This window comes from Erigeron canadensis, chromosome 7 (assembly GCF_010389155.1).
Source record: "Erigeron canadensis isolate Cc75 chromosome 7, C_canadensis_v1, whole genome shotgun sequence".
NCBI lineage: Eukaryota > Viridiplantae > Streptophyta > Magnoliopsida > Asterales > Asteraceae > Erigeron > Erigeron canadensis.
In genome coordinates this window covers 8,411,170-8,428,024 of record NC_057767.1, presented here as the reverse complement: position 1 = coordinate 8,428,024, position 16,855 = coordinate 8,411,170, and the positions used below count along the sequence as shown (strand labels likewise).

The 16,855-nt window shown below is 34.5% G+C and overlaps 2 protein-coding genes across 2 annotated transcripts; one reads left to right on the top strand and one right to left on the bottom strand.

Annotated features, from left to right (window-relative positions):
- The first annotated feature begins 14 nt into the window (after positions 1-14).
- LOC122608904 (G-type lectin S-receptor-like serine/threonine-protein kinase CES101) lies at positions 15-9,520 on the top strand. Its single transcript, XM_043781977.1, has 14 exons — positions 15-390; positions 495-593; positions 1,014-1,198; positions 1,259-1,469; positions 1,957-2,194; positions 2,278-2,428; positions 2,506-2,808; positions 5,763-6,975; positions 7,214-7,312; positions 7,539-7,723; positions 7,792-8,002; positions 8,075-8,312; positions 8,475-8,625; positions 9,106-9,520. Exons 1-14 carry the CDS (start codon positions 39-41, stop codon positions 9,409-9,411), a joined length of 3,942 nt encoding a protein of 1,313 aa, XP_043637912.1. The 5' UTR covers positions 15-38; the 3' UTR covers positions 9,412-9,520.
- A 4,487-nt stretch (positions 9,521-14,007) lies between these two features.
- Positions 14,008-15,299, bottom strand: LOC122607505 (probable carboxylesterase 2). Its single transcript, XM_043780492.1, has one exon. The coding sequence runs from the start codon at positions 15,187-15,189 to the stop codon at positions 14,236-14,238; it is 954 nt and encodes a 317-aa protein (XP_043636427.1). The 5' UTR covers positions 15,190-15,299; the 3' UTR covers positions 14,008-14,235.
- Positions 15,300-16,855: the final 1,556 nt, after the last annotated feature.

Sequence of the window (16,855 nt, the reverse complement as noted above, 5' to 3'; positions counted from 1 at the left end):
ATTTAACAAGAAGTTATGAGTTGTTTCCAGGTTTGAAAATGCACCAAGATGGTCAACTTAAGGGTGAAATCCTAGATTTTGATGTCCGATGTGGCTCAATCAATGACCGTGGCTGTGCTGAATATGAGTTTCAACACTTAAACTGCAGGAAAGGTTATTACTTTCGTAAATTATATGGCTACCATTTGGAGAATGAGTATGTATATGATGAAAGCTATAACTTGACTTTATATGATTGCAAAAGAATATGCTGGAGCAATTGTTCTTGTGTAGCCTATACCTATGCAACCCAAAATTTGATAGGTTGCAAGACTTACAGTAAAATGAGATACAATCCATCAGAATCTTACCGAGATACAGGATGTTTCGGATTTACTAAGGATTTTATAGGTTAGCAAGTCTAATACTCTAATACTTGGATGCATTATAGTACTGTGACAACAGATACTATGATAAGTTGCTAACTAGAATGTTTGAATTTTCTTCCCACGTAGAAAAGGAGAAGAAGAAGTGGGCTTGGTTAATTATCGGGTTTGGATCCTTAGCTCCACTCATATCATTATATTTTGTAGAGAAGAAGTTTCAGATTAAAGGTATGAGTATCAGGTTTATTACTTTTTTTTAACTAGAATTTTGGGTTCTGCGGCATTGCCTCTTCATACACCCAACTCCAATTTCAAGGAAAACCCATACGGATCAAGTCGCCAGTCTTAAGAGCATTTTGCTCACACGAGGATTTGAACCCAGACCTATAAGTTAATTACTAGCTTCATATAATTATCTTGGATACATTTAATACTTATTATATAGGGGGACCCAAAAGAATCACATTAGAGACCGTTTATTACTAGCTTCATATAATTATCTTGGATACATTAAGGTACTTATTATATAGGGGAACCCAAAAGAATCACATTAGAGACCGCTTTAAGACTGGCAAGATTTTATTTATTGCATAACTGATTGAAAGTTTTGACTTCAGATATTAATCGATTGCTTTATTAACAATTTAGATAAAGGAAAAATTATTCAGAAGCTGTTGCTACATAAGCTGAGACGTTTATACGACTACATACAAGCAGATAGGAATATGAACAACGAACTCCATTATTTCACATTTCAGAGTATCTCATCCGCCACAAATAACTTCTCAAGCACTAATAAGCTAGGAGAGGGGGGTTTCGGAACTGTTTATAAGGTAATTATCCAAAAATACTTAAAAATAATGTTTTAGAAGCTTACGTCATCGATATCTCAGGGAATATTAGTTGATGGGCAAGAGGTTGCGGTGAAGCGCCTATCACGAAGCTCTGAACAAGGAGTAACAGAGTTCAAGAATGAAACCGAACTAATTGCCAAACTGCAACACACAAATCTTGTCAGGTTGATCGGGTGTTGTGTTGAAAAGAAAGAGAAAATACTTGTATACGAGTACATGCCTAATAATAGCTTGGATTTCTTTCTATTTGGTAAGATCTAATACTCTGTAAATTATCTATAGAGATGGCAATTTGGCCCAATTTACTTACAAATTGGTTGATTTACATTGTCTTTTATCTGAAACTGATTAAATAAGCCAAATCAAATAATTATCAAAATGTCTAATATGTCGAAGTGGTTGAAAGTTGCCCAAAGTTTCTACTTTATTCATATAAACTCCAAAATCTTCTTAATCAAAGAACTGTCAAACTTGTTTATGCAATCTCAAACTAAAATATTAATTATTCATTCATGAAAAGTTTCAAAAAGAAAAAAAAAAGGAAAGAAAAGAAAACAAAAAAGAAGTATATGTAGCTAAAACCAACAGGACCCAACCCATTTTGATCCATACTGATATTGGTCCGTATTAGCCTGAACCCAATTCGACCCATTACCCAATCATCCATCAGGTGCTGTGAACTTTCCACCTTTAATATTGTAGCAGAGCTTTCTGATTACCTGGTAATTTGGGAACAGATTCTGAGAAGAAAGGATTACTGGATTGGAGGGATCGCTTTGCAATCATTAATGGCATTGCGCAGGGACTTCTATATCTCCATAAGTTCTCAAGGCTGAGGATAATCCATCGAGATTTGAAAGCCAGTAACATCTTGCTAGATGAACACCTGAATCCTAAAATATCAGATTTTGGCATGGCCAAGTTATTTTCTACGAATGAATCTGAAACAAATACCACTCGAGTTGTTGGGACACGGTAAGTCCATAAATTATTTTGTGTCAATAAGAGCTCCCAACGTATAAATTTCCCAAAAGCTAACTATCCGTTTCATATCCCAGTGGTTATATGCCACCAGAGTATATGATAGATGGCAATGTTTCAACCAAGACAGATGTATTCAGTTTTGGTGTTTTGTTAATTGAGATTGTTAGCAGCAAAATGAATCATGGGAGCTATGATCCGGATCATCCACTCAACCTGCTCGGGCTGGTAACTTAATCCTATCCAAGACTGGTGTATGTCCTGTATTCAATACAAGTTTAAGATCTAATTTACAAATGACTCAGGCATGGGAACTGTGGAATGAAAGTAGAGGTTTGGAGTTGATGGATCAGGTACTGGAAGACTCATGCACTCACAAGGAAGTAATGACATGCATCCATGTCGGTCTCTTGTGTGTTCAACATCATACAATGGACAGACCTGCCATGTCAGATGTTATTTATATGCTCACAAATGAATATATGGAGCTACCCGCACCAAAACGGCCAGCATTCTACATTGAGAGGCATGAGGCAAAGGAAACAGGAGATGACAGGTCAGGAAACAGATCCGTAAATGGCCAATCAGTTTCAATTGAATTGGGGAGATAGAAGTAAAAAAAAAAAGGTGACATGTCAGTATCATCATTGCATAATTACTTATAGTGTCTGTGTTCTATATAGTCTGCTTAGGTTTGATTTCCTGGCTTATTCTCTAATCTCTAATATTTATACAATGATATGTATAAGTAAATTTATAAGGCATTAATAGTTTATAACACGGTCCCTGGGGTGTATGCATTCGCTATGTTCTGCCAATAGATTTTTACTGGCTATTTAATATTACGAACTAATCGAAACATAACCAGTAGCATAGATGTTAGACTCTTATGAGTCGAGTCGATTTACACCCAAAACGAGGCGACTCGCAGGGTAACTCTTTTTTCTCTTGACTCTTACGAGACGCGGTGTGAATTTGGAACGAGTCAATACGAGTCGCAAATTTATGATTGTTGTAGTTTGATAATATGGTTATATATTATATATCATATTTATGGTTATATTATTTTGTATGTTATATATGTATTTTTTATTCATTTAGTACGAATTTGAAGATAAACTATAAATTTATGACTCAAAAGTATCTCGGCGGGAACTGGGCTTGGCTTGCTTAGTAGTGCCCCCCCCCCCCCACCCCATTCTGTCTCGCCCGCCTGCCAACCCATGAATTCTTCGGAGTGGGCCGGTAGTATGTAATATTTTGGTAATGTATTACAATAATCAACTTATATTTTGTTTATAAATACGTCACATATATATAATTATACAATATCATGTAGTATCAAAAATGTCTTGACTCTTACGAGTCGAGTCACGTTTCGAGTCACGAGTCAAAAATCATCTTTTCGAGTCGAGTCAAAGGTTACGAGTCGACAACTATGACCAGTAGTATAATTAGTCTGTAAGGGGTTACAAATCCATGTATTATGTGATCAAAGTATTCAACCGGGAAGTCAAGAATACATTATGTTACATAAAACCAGCTTAAGGGGATTTGATGTTCTAAATTACTTGTAACTACCCTATTTTTATCAAGTTAATCAAGATTAACGATTATGACAATTTTAAATCCATTTCAATAATTTTTTGTTGGGTTTTAAGTCCTAGCTTCATGGGATTGTTTATTGGATGATTAGTAGGCCCGTTTAAGCCTAACTTGTTCACCAAGTTATTAACCCTAATTTGTCATCTATATATATCCCTCATGTGTCGTTTATCTATATTTTCTTGTTTAATTGTTTCCTTGTGCTAAGGCTAAGGGTTGTTCCTAACATTTTTATCCGCAAACCCAAACAAAAACACATTCAACCTTTTATGAGGTGCATAAAACCTCCATCTTCCGCCATTTATGGTGATCGATGGTCATGGTGTTTTGAGGTTTTAAGGCAAGATTATCTCAACCAATCAACATGTACAAGCACAACACTCAAAGGAGATAAGGTGGGACTGCTTATTTCATAAGTCAGCATGGTCGTAACAGTGAGTGGATTAATTTTATGTTTTCATAACTACAAAAGTCAATACTAAAATATGCCCTGTGTAGTCTATAGTATGTTCGGTCCACATAGGCATTTCTTAATATCTAAAAGCCAAGAATGGGTTGAGAGCACGCAACACGAATTTTGGAAAAGGTCTTATCACGTCAACATGAAAGGGTTATCAATTATGTGGTCTAAGACTAACTGAAATACAAAACACAAGTTAAAGAAGTTTTAAGTAGGGTAAAGTATGCAGTAGTTTTGATAAATTAAAATCTTGTAAACAAGATAAGATCAATTCACCCAGCTTTTTGGCAAGACACAACAAATCTTCCACTAAATAGATAGATATATGTAAATTATGACGAAGCTTGGACTACACACTTCCACCTTAAATGAAACTGGAAATTAATGTCATGTGAGGTCATAAATGGTCACTCACTTGTTAGCAGGCAGATGGATGGCTACCACTATATTAGAAACCTCAATGGAACAGTTCAGTTGGTCTTCACGAGACAAAGGAAGCGGACATTGGCAAAAAGATTCACAGCTTTCTGGTTCATATGTCCATCTCTACTATGCAGTCCTACAAATATTCATAAAGATTCAGTACGGGTCTGCGTAAAAAGGTCAACATTAAACTTAAACATTCCATGCGGGGTGATCAATTATGCTAAAACACAGATTAACATATGCAATTATGATTGGGCCAAATATTACTTGCTACACAAATATGCAATTGGGTGAAACATTTTATCAAACAGTTTAAGGGCATAATATTCTGGCACAATTAAAATACTCGACCAAAGTGATCTTTAATGAAGCGAGAGTTGGTGGCTCAATCAGGATAAACACATTATGTGTGATATGACTTTGTATGAACCCACTACTTAACCATTGAAATAGAAAAATACTAACCAGTAAAAAGCAGGAAATAAATAAACATGCTGTGGAGTAATTAACTTCTCGTAGAATACGCCAATTTACTCACCAATAAAAAAGTGGGTGTTGACTAATTCAATACAACATAAAATGTTAATGCTCATGGTCCATATAATAGGTTATGATAAGAATTTTAATAAGACTACTCACCGTGGTCACACTAAGACGTACACCATTAATTCTAGTCTGCGTACACCATTAATTCTAGTGGTCTAATTAGTTGTTTGGTGAGTTGTCTAATGGGGTAGATTAATTTTTTTTAAAGGCAGCAACGGATAAATGGCTAACACCCCAAGCGGATGCGTCCATGTCGGTATCTTCCGGCAATGCCTTAAAGGGCTTGCTTCTCATATGTTAGATGAGTATAGCATTGTTAAGACCCCTCATCATATTTGCATGTAACAGGATTCAAACCTGACCCTCCAGGAGAAAACCACTTTTTGAAAAACCCCTGAACATTGGGCTAACACCCCAATGGCTAGTGGATGTCTATTTTATGTTGACCAAGTGTAACATAAATTTAAGATGAAGAAATTTAAGTCATAAAGTTATAGATATCATTTATGCTAGCTTTTGCACTAGCTTAAAACAATGGCAGGCGGAGAAATATTCCGGTTCTCCGTCCTCACTTTAATCTTCTTTATTTTCTTCGCTTTCTGTTACTCCAAAACGGATACCTTAAGACAAGGTCAAGAGCTTAAAGACTGGGACGAACTGACGTCATCAAACAAGGTGTTCAGTTTGAAGCTCTTTAGTTTTGACACTATGGACAGCGCTTACTTAGGTATATTTTACAACAAAAACGACAACAATAAAATCAGAAACCATTATTCGTATGATTTCCGTAACAAGGCAGTTTGGGTAGCAAACAGGAACAATCCGGTCCCTGATATATGCGGCAGGCTGTTGATAGATATATATGGGAAGCTGAGCATTATATCTAGTGGACGTAGCGTTCTTGATCTCTTTAGTCCTAGTCTGATAATACGTAATGTAAGTGCTAAACTCTTGGATACTGGAAATTTGGTGCTGCATGAACTGTATCCAGATGGGTCTGTTATGCGGGTTTTGTGGCAAAGCTTTGACTACCCAACAGACACACTTCTCCCCGGGATGAAACTTGGAATTAATCTCAAGACGGGACATAGATGGTCGTTGACTTCGTGGGTGAGTTATCGGCTACCAGCTAGCGGGTCTTTTACATTAACAGGAGACGAAAATGGCACAGATCAACTGGTCATCCTTAGAGGAAGGAATGTCCACTGGATGAGTGGACCTTGGCAGAATGGTCGATTTAGAAACACCATTTTAGAATCCTCTGTTTCAGTTTCGGATGTCCACCTCTATTATGTTTCTAATGAAAATGAGCAGTCCTTCACATTCTTGACAAAAACGTATGATGTATTTCCTGCTCTGAGAATAACCGAATCTGGTGGGTTCGCAGGTTCAAGTTCAAGACCTGAGTCGGGTATCCTTTGCAACTGTAATTTTGGCCCGGGTTTTGTTAAAAGCAGGCTTGAAAACTTAAAATGCAGGGAAAATGCCAACTTTTACTCCGGGGAAGATTATCACTACCCACATTCATCAGGCTTTATATATACGGATGAGTATGAATATGACGAAAGACATAACTTGACTTTATATGATTGCAAAAGATTATGCTGGACTAATTGCACTTGCATTGCCTATTCCTATGCAACTAAAAACAGAGAAGGCTGCAAGATTTACCGTCAAATGATCTACAATCCAGTGGAAGTTGACAAAGTCGCACAATATTATATATTCCAAGGCCGAGGTTAGCAAGCTTATTACTCTTGATACTAAAACAAAGAAGTCATTAGTTTATACTCGTAAATCAGTTTCATGGGTCAAACAACTTTGTTCTCTCTGTTTCCTTCTCGGTTGGTTACTTATCCGATGTATATAGTGAGTGTCCATAGAGTTCTTTCTTTCATTATCCTATATAACTTTCTGCAACTTGAAAATAGTGAATGGTAGCCTATATTAAAAGAGCTAGTTTTGATCATACACAGAAAAGAAGAAGAAGAAGTGGATTTGGTTGATTATTGGGGTTGGATCTTTGGCTCCGCTGCTATCATGCTATCTATTCTATAAGAAGTTTCATCTTAGAGGTATCGTGTTTATTTCATAAACTAAATTCCAGTTATTAAAGAATGTCTTATTCTGACTATAATCAGTTGGTTATACCCTATATGTAACCTATAAGAGAACGTATAAGGATACTTCCGTGAAAGATTGCTTCAAGATTGTTGAATTACAGTTAATGTAAATCTTGTTGAAACATTAATTTTGAACTCTGGCATACTATCTTACCTGTTGTTTTGATTAATGAATTAGGGAAAACCAAGAAAATCCGGAATCTGTTTATGTATTTGTTGAGACGCTGGTTCCGTAGTGACAAAAAACATAGAAACATAAACATTGAGCTGCATTACTTCACATTTCAAAGTATCATGTCTGCAACAAACAATTTCTCGGGCACGAATAAGCTAGGAGAAGGGGGTTTCGGAACAGTTTATAAGGTAAACCTTTATAACCACTATTTATGGAATTTTCAAGTAGAAGCTTATCCACGTCATGCATTTCTCAGGGAAAATTAGGTGATGGTCAAGAGGTTGCAGTAAAACGACTTTCAAAAAGCTCTGGGCAAGGAGTGACTGAATTCAAGAATGAAACCGAACTCATTGCCAAACTTCAACACACTAATCTTGTCAGGCTACTAGGGTGTTGTACCGAAAAGCAAGAGAATATCCTTGTATACGAGTACATGCCAAATAACAGTCTGGATTTCTATATATTTGGTACATTGACTTTGACTTTGTATATTGACTGCGTTCTGTAATTGATATAACAATAATATCATTTGTTAACAGATCCTAGAAAGAAAGGATTGTTGGACTGGAATACTCGATTTGTAATCATTGACGGGATTGCTCAAGGATTGGTATATCTTCATAAGTTTTCAAGGCTGAGGGTAATACATAGAGATTTGAAAGCCAGTAACATCTTGCTAGATGGTTACCTGAATCCAAAAATATCAGACTTCGGCATGGCTAAGTTAATTGGGTCGAATCAGTCTCAAGCAAATACGAGTAGAGTTGTTGGAACACGGTGACTAGCTCCCTAACTTGTCTTTTATAAAGAGGAATTCTCATCACAACTCCTAATTATTTCAAATTCCAATTCCTTTGACAGATTACATTCCTCCAAAAACATTCTGTGAACCAAACATGCCCCAAACTAATCCTTGATTTGTTTCAATTTGATATGCAGTGGTTATATGCCACCAGAGTATATGATGGAAGGTACTGTTTCCACAAAAACAGATGTCTTCAGTTTTGGTGTTTTGCTGCTTGAGATTGTAAGCGGCAAGATGAATCATGGGAGCTACGACTTAGAACATCCACTTAACCTTCCAGGATATGTAAGTTAAATCTTTCCCAATGTTTTAAGAACCGATTTATTAATTAAACGGGCTGAGGAAAAAAAAACGGCTCAACTAGTTGGTTGAACCGGCTTTGTGTATTGCTATGGAAATGCTACTAAAATTGTTAATGTCCAATGAAAATTGTCGAACTACACTACAACACTCAAAAATATACCAAACTGTTACAATCATACAAAAATACAAGTTTTAAACTCAAATTTACATCTAGAGAAGTTTAACCGTTAAAACGAAAGTTCAAAAAGAAAAAACAAAAAAAAAAAAACTGGTTCAAGCGGGAAAAAGGGGGAACTAAAAGACCAGGCCGGCCAGTTCAACTGGGTGTTTTGAACCGACTTTAAAACATTGATCTATCCAACATGTTTTTCCATATAAGACTTTAAAAGCATTAGTAGACAACTGGTTGTTTAGAATTAAAACATAGAACTAATTGTTGCATAAATGCTAAAACTGATTCAGGCATGGGAGCTGTGGAATGAAGGCAGAGGGCTAGAGCTTATGGATCCAATATTGGAAGACTCGTGCTCTCATGTAGAAGTAATGACATGCATTCATGTGGGACTCTTGTGTGTTCAAGATCATGACACAGACAGACCTACGATGTCAGAAGTTATTTCGATGCTCACAAATGAAAAAATGGATCTACTCGAGCCAAAGCGACCAGCATTCTATATTGACAGGCACGAACTAGAGGCAACAACGGATAACAATTTGGAAAATCAGTCCATAAATGGACAATCAATTTCTATTTTAGTTGCTAGATAATTAAAAGCTAGATACAAACATGTTTTCTACAATAGATTAATGGGTCACCAATTCTAATTAAAAACTTACTGTATGTAAACCTTTATTTCTAAGACCCAAATCTACTTTATATCCTGAAAAAAAAAATTAATATCGTCTAAAACATATTGCCTACAATGTCTCCAATTTGTATGTGTATTATAACAAACAGAAATTTAAACTATGGTCCTTTTTGTTATACATGAGGGAAAAATAGCTAGGTTGATCAGACTTCTCTCCCAATGGTGTTATAAGTGCGCTTTTCAGTTTTATCACATCAGCATCAATCGGACAAACAAACTGACACCTTTCAGCTAACAATACCTCGTCACTTCCTCAATATTTTTTTTTTTTTAAATTATAAAACATAAGTATTTATAAAAAAGATAACTACGGAGTATGTATTAAGAGGTATACGATGCATAGAGACTTGTAAAGAGACGAAATACTGCTTGTTGCTGGTTCGCTGGTTGGTTAAGTGACAACACTATTATGGGGACGAAACGCTACCTATTGCGTAAGGAAAAAAAGAAAAATAAAAAAATAAAAAGACCTTTGGAAACACCCTTGAAAATTAAAATTGTTTAACCAATAAGAAGTCATGATGGCTCCTTTTGGGACGGTGCTAAAAGAGAGAACTATATATATTGGAATGCCATAATTAATCATCCAAAACATGCGTCATTTTCTAGCTTTTTCGACAACATAATAATTCAAACAGCTCATCAACGATATATTCAAGTAGCTTTTATTGTAAGAAATATGTATTTTGATGTCTTACGCCTTTGTATATAAGTGTAATGTAGAGGTGCACAAAAAAACCGGTTAACCGAATCGATTCGAAAGTTAACCTATAATCGTAACCGGTTAGTAACCGATACAGTACAAACCGATTATAGGTTAGGAAAAACCGTCGGTTAGTAATCGATTTGCACTTGTAAAACCAAAAACCGATTCCTAATCGGTTAACCGATAATCGGTTTTTATTTTTAGTTTTAACCGGTTAATCGATTAATTATATATAATTGGGATTGTTTTCTATTTTATACTTATCACTCACCACTTACTGGGTGATATATATACATCGAGATATAAAAAGAAAAATGAAGTCACATACATCTGGAAAGAAAGAAAAAAGCATCGGAGACCGGAGAAAGAACCAATTGATCACCTCTTCAAGATCCTCCACTGAATCACCTCTTCAAGATCATCAAAAATATTACGTACTGTGTGGCTGTGTGCCTGTGTGTGTATGTGTGTTTCACTAACCGCCCAGTCAAATATATATATATATATACATCGATATATGTGGCGACCATGAGGGGTAAATGATGATGAAGAGAAGTGGTGTTATCAGTGGTGTTTGTGGGTAGATCAGGACGGAACAACTTATTTTATGTTGAAATAGAAAACCCCTCTTGGCTTATATATTATTTATAGTGGGCGGTTAAAAAAATAACCTATTAGGTTAACCGGTATCGGTTAACCGGTTATTATTAACCGAAACCGATTACACTGGTTATAGTTTTTTAAAACCCAAACCGGTTATCAACCATAATCGGTATTTTCTTAAAAAATAAATAACCGGAATCGGTTACTAAAAAAAATAACCAGAACCGGTTAACTGGTATTTGCACCTTTAGTGTAATGTAATATAAATGTTTCTTCTTAGAAATAACTAATAATTTTTTGAATGCATCTTTTATTAATCAAACAACAACATTACAACTAGCGGCTCTTTGGGGTCTAGGGGCCCTGGTCCCCAATCTTTAGCAATAGTAAATTACCCGTATTTCTTTCGAAGACATTTATGTTTGTTAAGCCAAGTGGCGGATTTAAGAAATCATTTCAGAGTATGTAATATGTTACAAAATCAAAAGATTAAAAGATTACAAAATTAAAAGATTACACAAGGCTAAAGTTTGCCTTATTCATACTAGCTTAGTACATGGCATGATTCTTGACCCAAAGGACGAAATATCGTCAAAATTTTGTTTAGTAAGAAACCGATCCCCCATCACGTGATAAAGAATTAATAAACTCACGTACGTACATATCTGCTAGAAATTAAATAAACTAATTATGTTATTTGAACCCAAAACCCGCATAAGATGACATGGGTGTTTTTTTCTTACACCTTCTAGAAATAATACTTTGAACCTGGAAATATATATTCATATCGACCACATACAATTTTGACTTTCGTTAACATCACCGTCGGGGTTACCAAGTTCGTCGCTCTCATTGACCTAGAACAGAAATGTGTGGACATAAAACGTATGGACAAGAAGTAATTAATCACTTGTACTGATGTGTTGGCGCGAGCTATCTACACGAAATTAATGATGCTACAATGTGATGACGTCGCATGAATCGAGACAAGTGACGACGTGGTGAGCTCTGGTTGGCCTTTTGTAATTATAGTTAGTTAATTTGCACACCTAGCTTTTGTTCCCTAAAGGCCGTCTCCAATGGAAAGGCGCCCACGGCGACATGTTTGACTCGATCCATTCCCAGCGTAGGCATGCTGGGATCAGATGCGCAGGCCGGTGCACATGCATGCCCGACCCATGTAGTGGGAGCTCGCTCATGTTTTCATATTGTTTTTTTGTTTTTTCTTTCTCTGTCTAGCTTGTAATTATATGTCGTGTGTGGTCCTGTAAATACATGTCATCAGGGGCGGTACTAAAGGGGGGTAAGGGGGTCCAATGACCCCCTCCAAATTTAGATTTTGTCATGTATTTTTAAATTTTTCTTAAATTTTTAAAAAATTTCTATAGGTTTTTAACATTTTGCCCCTTTTTTGATTTATCTTTCATAAATTTTCTAAGTTTGCCTCCTTTAGAATTTTTTCCTGGTACCACCTCTGCATGTCATGTGTGTTGTTATAACGCACTCATTGAATTTTAAGAATGTTATGTTACGATTACATTGGGTTCGGTACGTTTGATCGGTTGGCTAATTAAAGTGGAAGTGTGCTCAAGCACACCTAAGATACCATTAGAAAAGGTCTTAATATGTTCACTTTTTGTTCAAAAATATACATGTGTTACAACTTAAATCAATTTTCATTATTTTCTTGTAAACTGTTTATTTGTTTTAGTTTTGGCAATATCTTTATTCTACATACTATAGCAATTTGATCCTTAAATTCTTTTTTATTTTTATTTTTATATTTTTCCTAGTTTTACCATTTCGTTTTAGTTTCTCATATGAGTATATGTTTTTTGGAATTAAATGAGACGGGCCGAAAGGGGAATGCAACTTTTATAAATGTTTGAGAAATAGTCTCTTTTGATGATAATTTCCAGGCTTAAAAGCCTATAAATAAAATGTAACTCGTTCATGACGAACAGTTCCAGCAAATTAAAGCCAGTTGAAAAGGAAAATGGGAACATGACTTCAAAGATCACATGGAGAACGAGCAAAAATATAATTAAAAAGTCATTTTTATTTTGACTGTTATTATGTCACATTCAATTTTAACATGTAACACCAAAATACATGGAATATGTTTCTGGTAGATTAGCCTCTCCATCAATATTAAATTACGCTAGAATCAACAATAGAACCCACGAGCAAGAATATAACGATTTATATTCTTTCATATATAAAAAGAGAGTATTGCCAAAGAAAACACCTCCTTTCATATATAAAAAGACTAGCCAAATGCCTACGCCGTGCAGCGTTGAGATGGTGATGGTGATAAGTCATAAAATGTGATAGGTCATAAAATCTAATAGGTTATAGAGGTGATCGGTGATGGGGTGATCTACCTGGACGGGTACCGTCCTCGGATTTAAAAATTCGTCGAAAATGTATCGAATAACATCTCTAAGGAAAGAGCATAAATTTTAAGAACACCCATATAATTTTTATAATTTATTGATGTACAGTTTTTAAAATAAAAGATTTTAAATGAATAAGAGAAATAAAATGATTTATGCAAGAGAGAGAAAAAAATAAGTGGTTGAGATTTAAGCAGAGAGAGAAAAATGAGTGGTTGAGATTTAAGAGTATTAAAGATATATTAAGTGATAATATTTAAACTAATGGATAAAAGAGAAAGACAATTTAGGTAGATAAGTTCTTTTTTAAGAAATTGAAAGGGGTAAATGCTTTAAAGTAGTTTAGATTTAGCCCCTTACTTTTTTTTTTACTTAACACACTTAATAATTAAGAATTTTATGCATTCAGTCAAATTTTATGTTTTTTTTTAGTTAATAAACAAAAATAACCGTCAATTACCTATTTTTTACTTAATATACTCAGACATTATTTATACATTCAGTTACTTAATATATTCAACACTTAATGACAAAAAAAAACACCCTAAATAAAGATTTAGATTTAAATAAGCACTTTTCTACCTTACATAGTTACATATAGGTTTATACTTGGCGTCTAGGCTGTTTTGTTAGTGTTTCGAGTTATGGTCAGACCCCTTAAGTCAAATATAGATCTATAGTATTTGCTAAAAAAAATGAGATGTATTATGAATAGAAGCTCACACAGAAATCAAAAATATACAAATTTGTTGACTTTTCTGCATTTTAAAACATCATAATTAGAAAGTTATACGACTAGAAATTAACGATATGCATTTATTCTTAACTTAAAATTGTTCATGCGTTTTTGAACAATAGAGAAAAACACATGAAACAATTCTTGGATAATAATGATACTAAAACATATGAAATTTCATCTCCCTAATCACAATCCGCTTATCCATAGAACAACAAACACATACACATAACTTGCCAACTTGTAACTTTTTGTTTTAATAATCACAATGTGACAAATTAATTATTCTTGGTTTATGAAGGTACCCAGTCTTTTCATCAAATTTACAGCCTTGTCACCATTCGGGTCAAAAATATGAAACACATGATCTTCCTTCTCTATTTCCACCATCTCAACTTTCCCTTCCCATTTACTCTTCACTAATTTCTCATAATAAGCCCATCCTCTATCCCTCAAAATATCCAATTCTGAAACCGTAACAATAACCCGACCACAACCCAAACCCGACAAATCCGGAGCCCCAGCAACAAACGGGTTAATCAACGGGTGGTCTAACCCAAGATCCGAATCCGATGGGCAAACAAATTCCCACCATTTATCCACCATAGCCTTTCTAAAATGATCCGTTATCTCCGACCCAATTGGATCCTTTCCCCAAAAATACGGGTTTATTAAAATAATACCCGATATTTTATAACTAATATCCAGGTCAGGTTTTAACCCGACCTGGATAGCTAGCTGGTGAGCTATAGTAGCCCCCGCACTATCTCCCGCAAGGAAAACACGACCAAAGTCAACATTTTCCTTTATCCACTCTTCGGTGGTGTTGGAAACCCACCCAAGAGCAAATAAAGAGTCCTCGAACACCGCTGATAAAGGGTGTTCGGGGAGTAACCGGTAGTCAACCGACACCGCGATTACATGTGATTCACAAACAAGGTTATTCAAAGATTGGTGGTACTTTGGTTCACCAGGTGATCCAATACAAAAAGCTCCACCATGAAAGTAGATAACTAGAGGGAGTTTTTGGGTGGTGGAAGTGAGAGTTGGACGGTAAAGCCTGGCGGAGACGCCGTTTTCCGGCGAGATTATGATGTCTTTGGATGTAACTCCGGTTTTGGAATCAAAGCCAGGTGGGACAACTTCAAAACCAACTAGTCTTTCAATGGTGCCATCTTGATATACTCTTATGTATGGTGGAACATCGTGTAATATCTCTTTGCTTATTGATCCCATTTATATTGTTTAAGGATATATGTGTTTGTTTGTGTTATATAGAGAATGATATATAAAGATAGAGAAAGATAGTTGAAATGGTATAGGAGTAGAAGAAGCAAGTATCAAGAGGTAATTATATATAGGAAATGTAGTTGAGGACTTGAGGCTTGAGGGTCCGTTTTTTATTATTTGCTTTTCTATTTGTTCGCTAAACTTTTTTTTTTTTTCTCTATCTTGAAAGTCTTGTATGGTGCTTCTTTCTTTATAAAATTCAATAACGGAAAGAAAGTCATCTATATAACAAGTGCGAGTTAAAATAGAGACTTATGAAAGTCGTCTACTATACGTACATACCTATTAAAAAAGAATAGATTTGATAATGACTATATTATTGTACTTTTTATTAACTATCTATCTACCAATAAACTAAAATAAGATTGAGATATTCTTGAAACGACACATGACGTAATCCTTGATCGACACGTGTTCTTTTAATTTTCTTATTTTATTAAATTAGCTTTTGAAACGACACATGGCGTAATCCTTGATCGACACACGTCCTTTTAATTTCCTTATTTTATTAAATTAGCTTTTGTAATTGTATATAGATTTAATTTCCTTATTAGACTTAGAATTAAACTCTAATTCTTTGCTTATAGATACAAAACACATTATAACCTTATTTGATTGATCGTTTTTCTCATTAATAAAATTGTCTTTTTTTTTTTCAATTCTTCAACCCATATTACTTATAATAATAAGTACTTATTATCATGAAGATTTCAAAATTTTGAGTTTACAATCCCAAATCACAAAGTTATTTGCCGTCATCCACCATACTTACAAGTTTCGATTTTGATGTGATTGTAAAAATTCAAAGTAAATCCAAAACTCTAACTAAACATATATTATATTTATCATTACTGTTTATTGTAATTTATCGGTTTATTTTAACCACAATTTATTTCATACTCATGAATCATGTACGAAGCATATTCAAAATTCTTTTAGGATACAATCTATATAGCTACCGTACATCATACGGGTACTAGGACGAGTAATATAACTAAAAGAGGGGTTTGGGGGTACACTTGGCATCCCTAATCTCCCTCTTTTAGCCTAATATTTTCTCTTTATTAATCCTCTATTTTTTTAAATATTTCTTTAATAAAAAATGGCCGACCTTTAATAAAAAAAAATTTATTATTATTATTATTATTATTATTATTATTATTATTATTATTATTATTATTATATCACCTAAATAAACCCTTACATATTCTCAACCCTAAGAAAAAAACATACAGAAAAAAATAAAGCTACGTTTGACTACTTACTAAAAAAAATGTCTTTTTTTTATTTATATACGTTCTTCATATTTAATCATTATTATTATTATTTAACATTGAATTCTTTTGATATTGTTATTATTATATTTTTTAATTTAGTTTGTTTTCCATTACAGATTCATTATGGCTTCTTTTTCAACAACAAAAAATAATACCATATTAGTTTATCTAGAAGATCTTAAGCCAACACATATATGTTAACTATCATCAACGACTCCGTATTGTACATGTATGGACTGTTTTGGAGTGGAACAACCCGGAGAAAATCAAAACGTTCGAGATGGTCTTTGTTGATGAATTGGTATGTATTTTTCAAATTATATACTCTAGACTTT

Excerpts from the sequence above, each read along its gene's own strand:
- LOC122607505 (XM_043780492.1), bottom strand. The coding sequence starts at position 15,189 with ATGGGATCAATAAGCAAAGAGATATTACACGATGTTCCACCATACATA.
- LOC122608904 (XM_043781977.1), top strand. The coding sequence starts at position 39 with ATGCACCAAGATGGTCAACTTAAGGGTGAAATCCTAGATTTTGATGTC. Across the intron at positions 1,199-1,258 it reads GTTTCGGAACTGTTTATAAG|GGAATATTAGTTGATGGGCA; the intron begins GTAATTATCCAA and ends TCGATATCTCAG. Across the intron at positions 8,003-8,074 it reads TCTGGATTTCTATATATTTG|ATCCTAGAAAGAAAGGATTG; the intron begins GTACATTGACTT and ends ATTTGTTAACAG.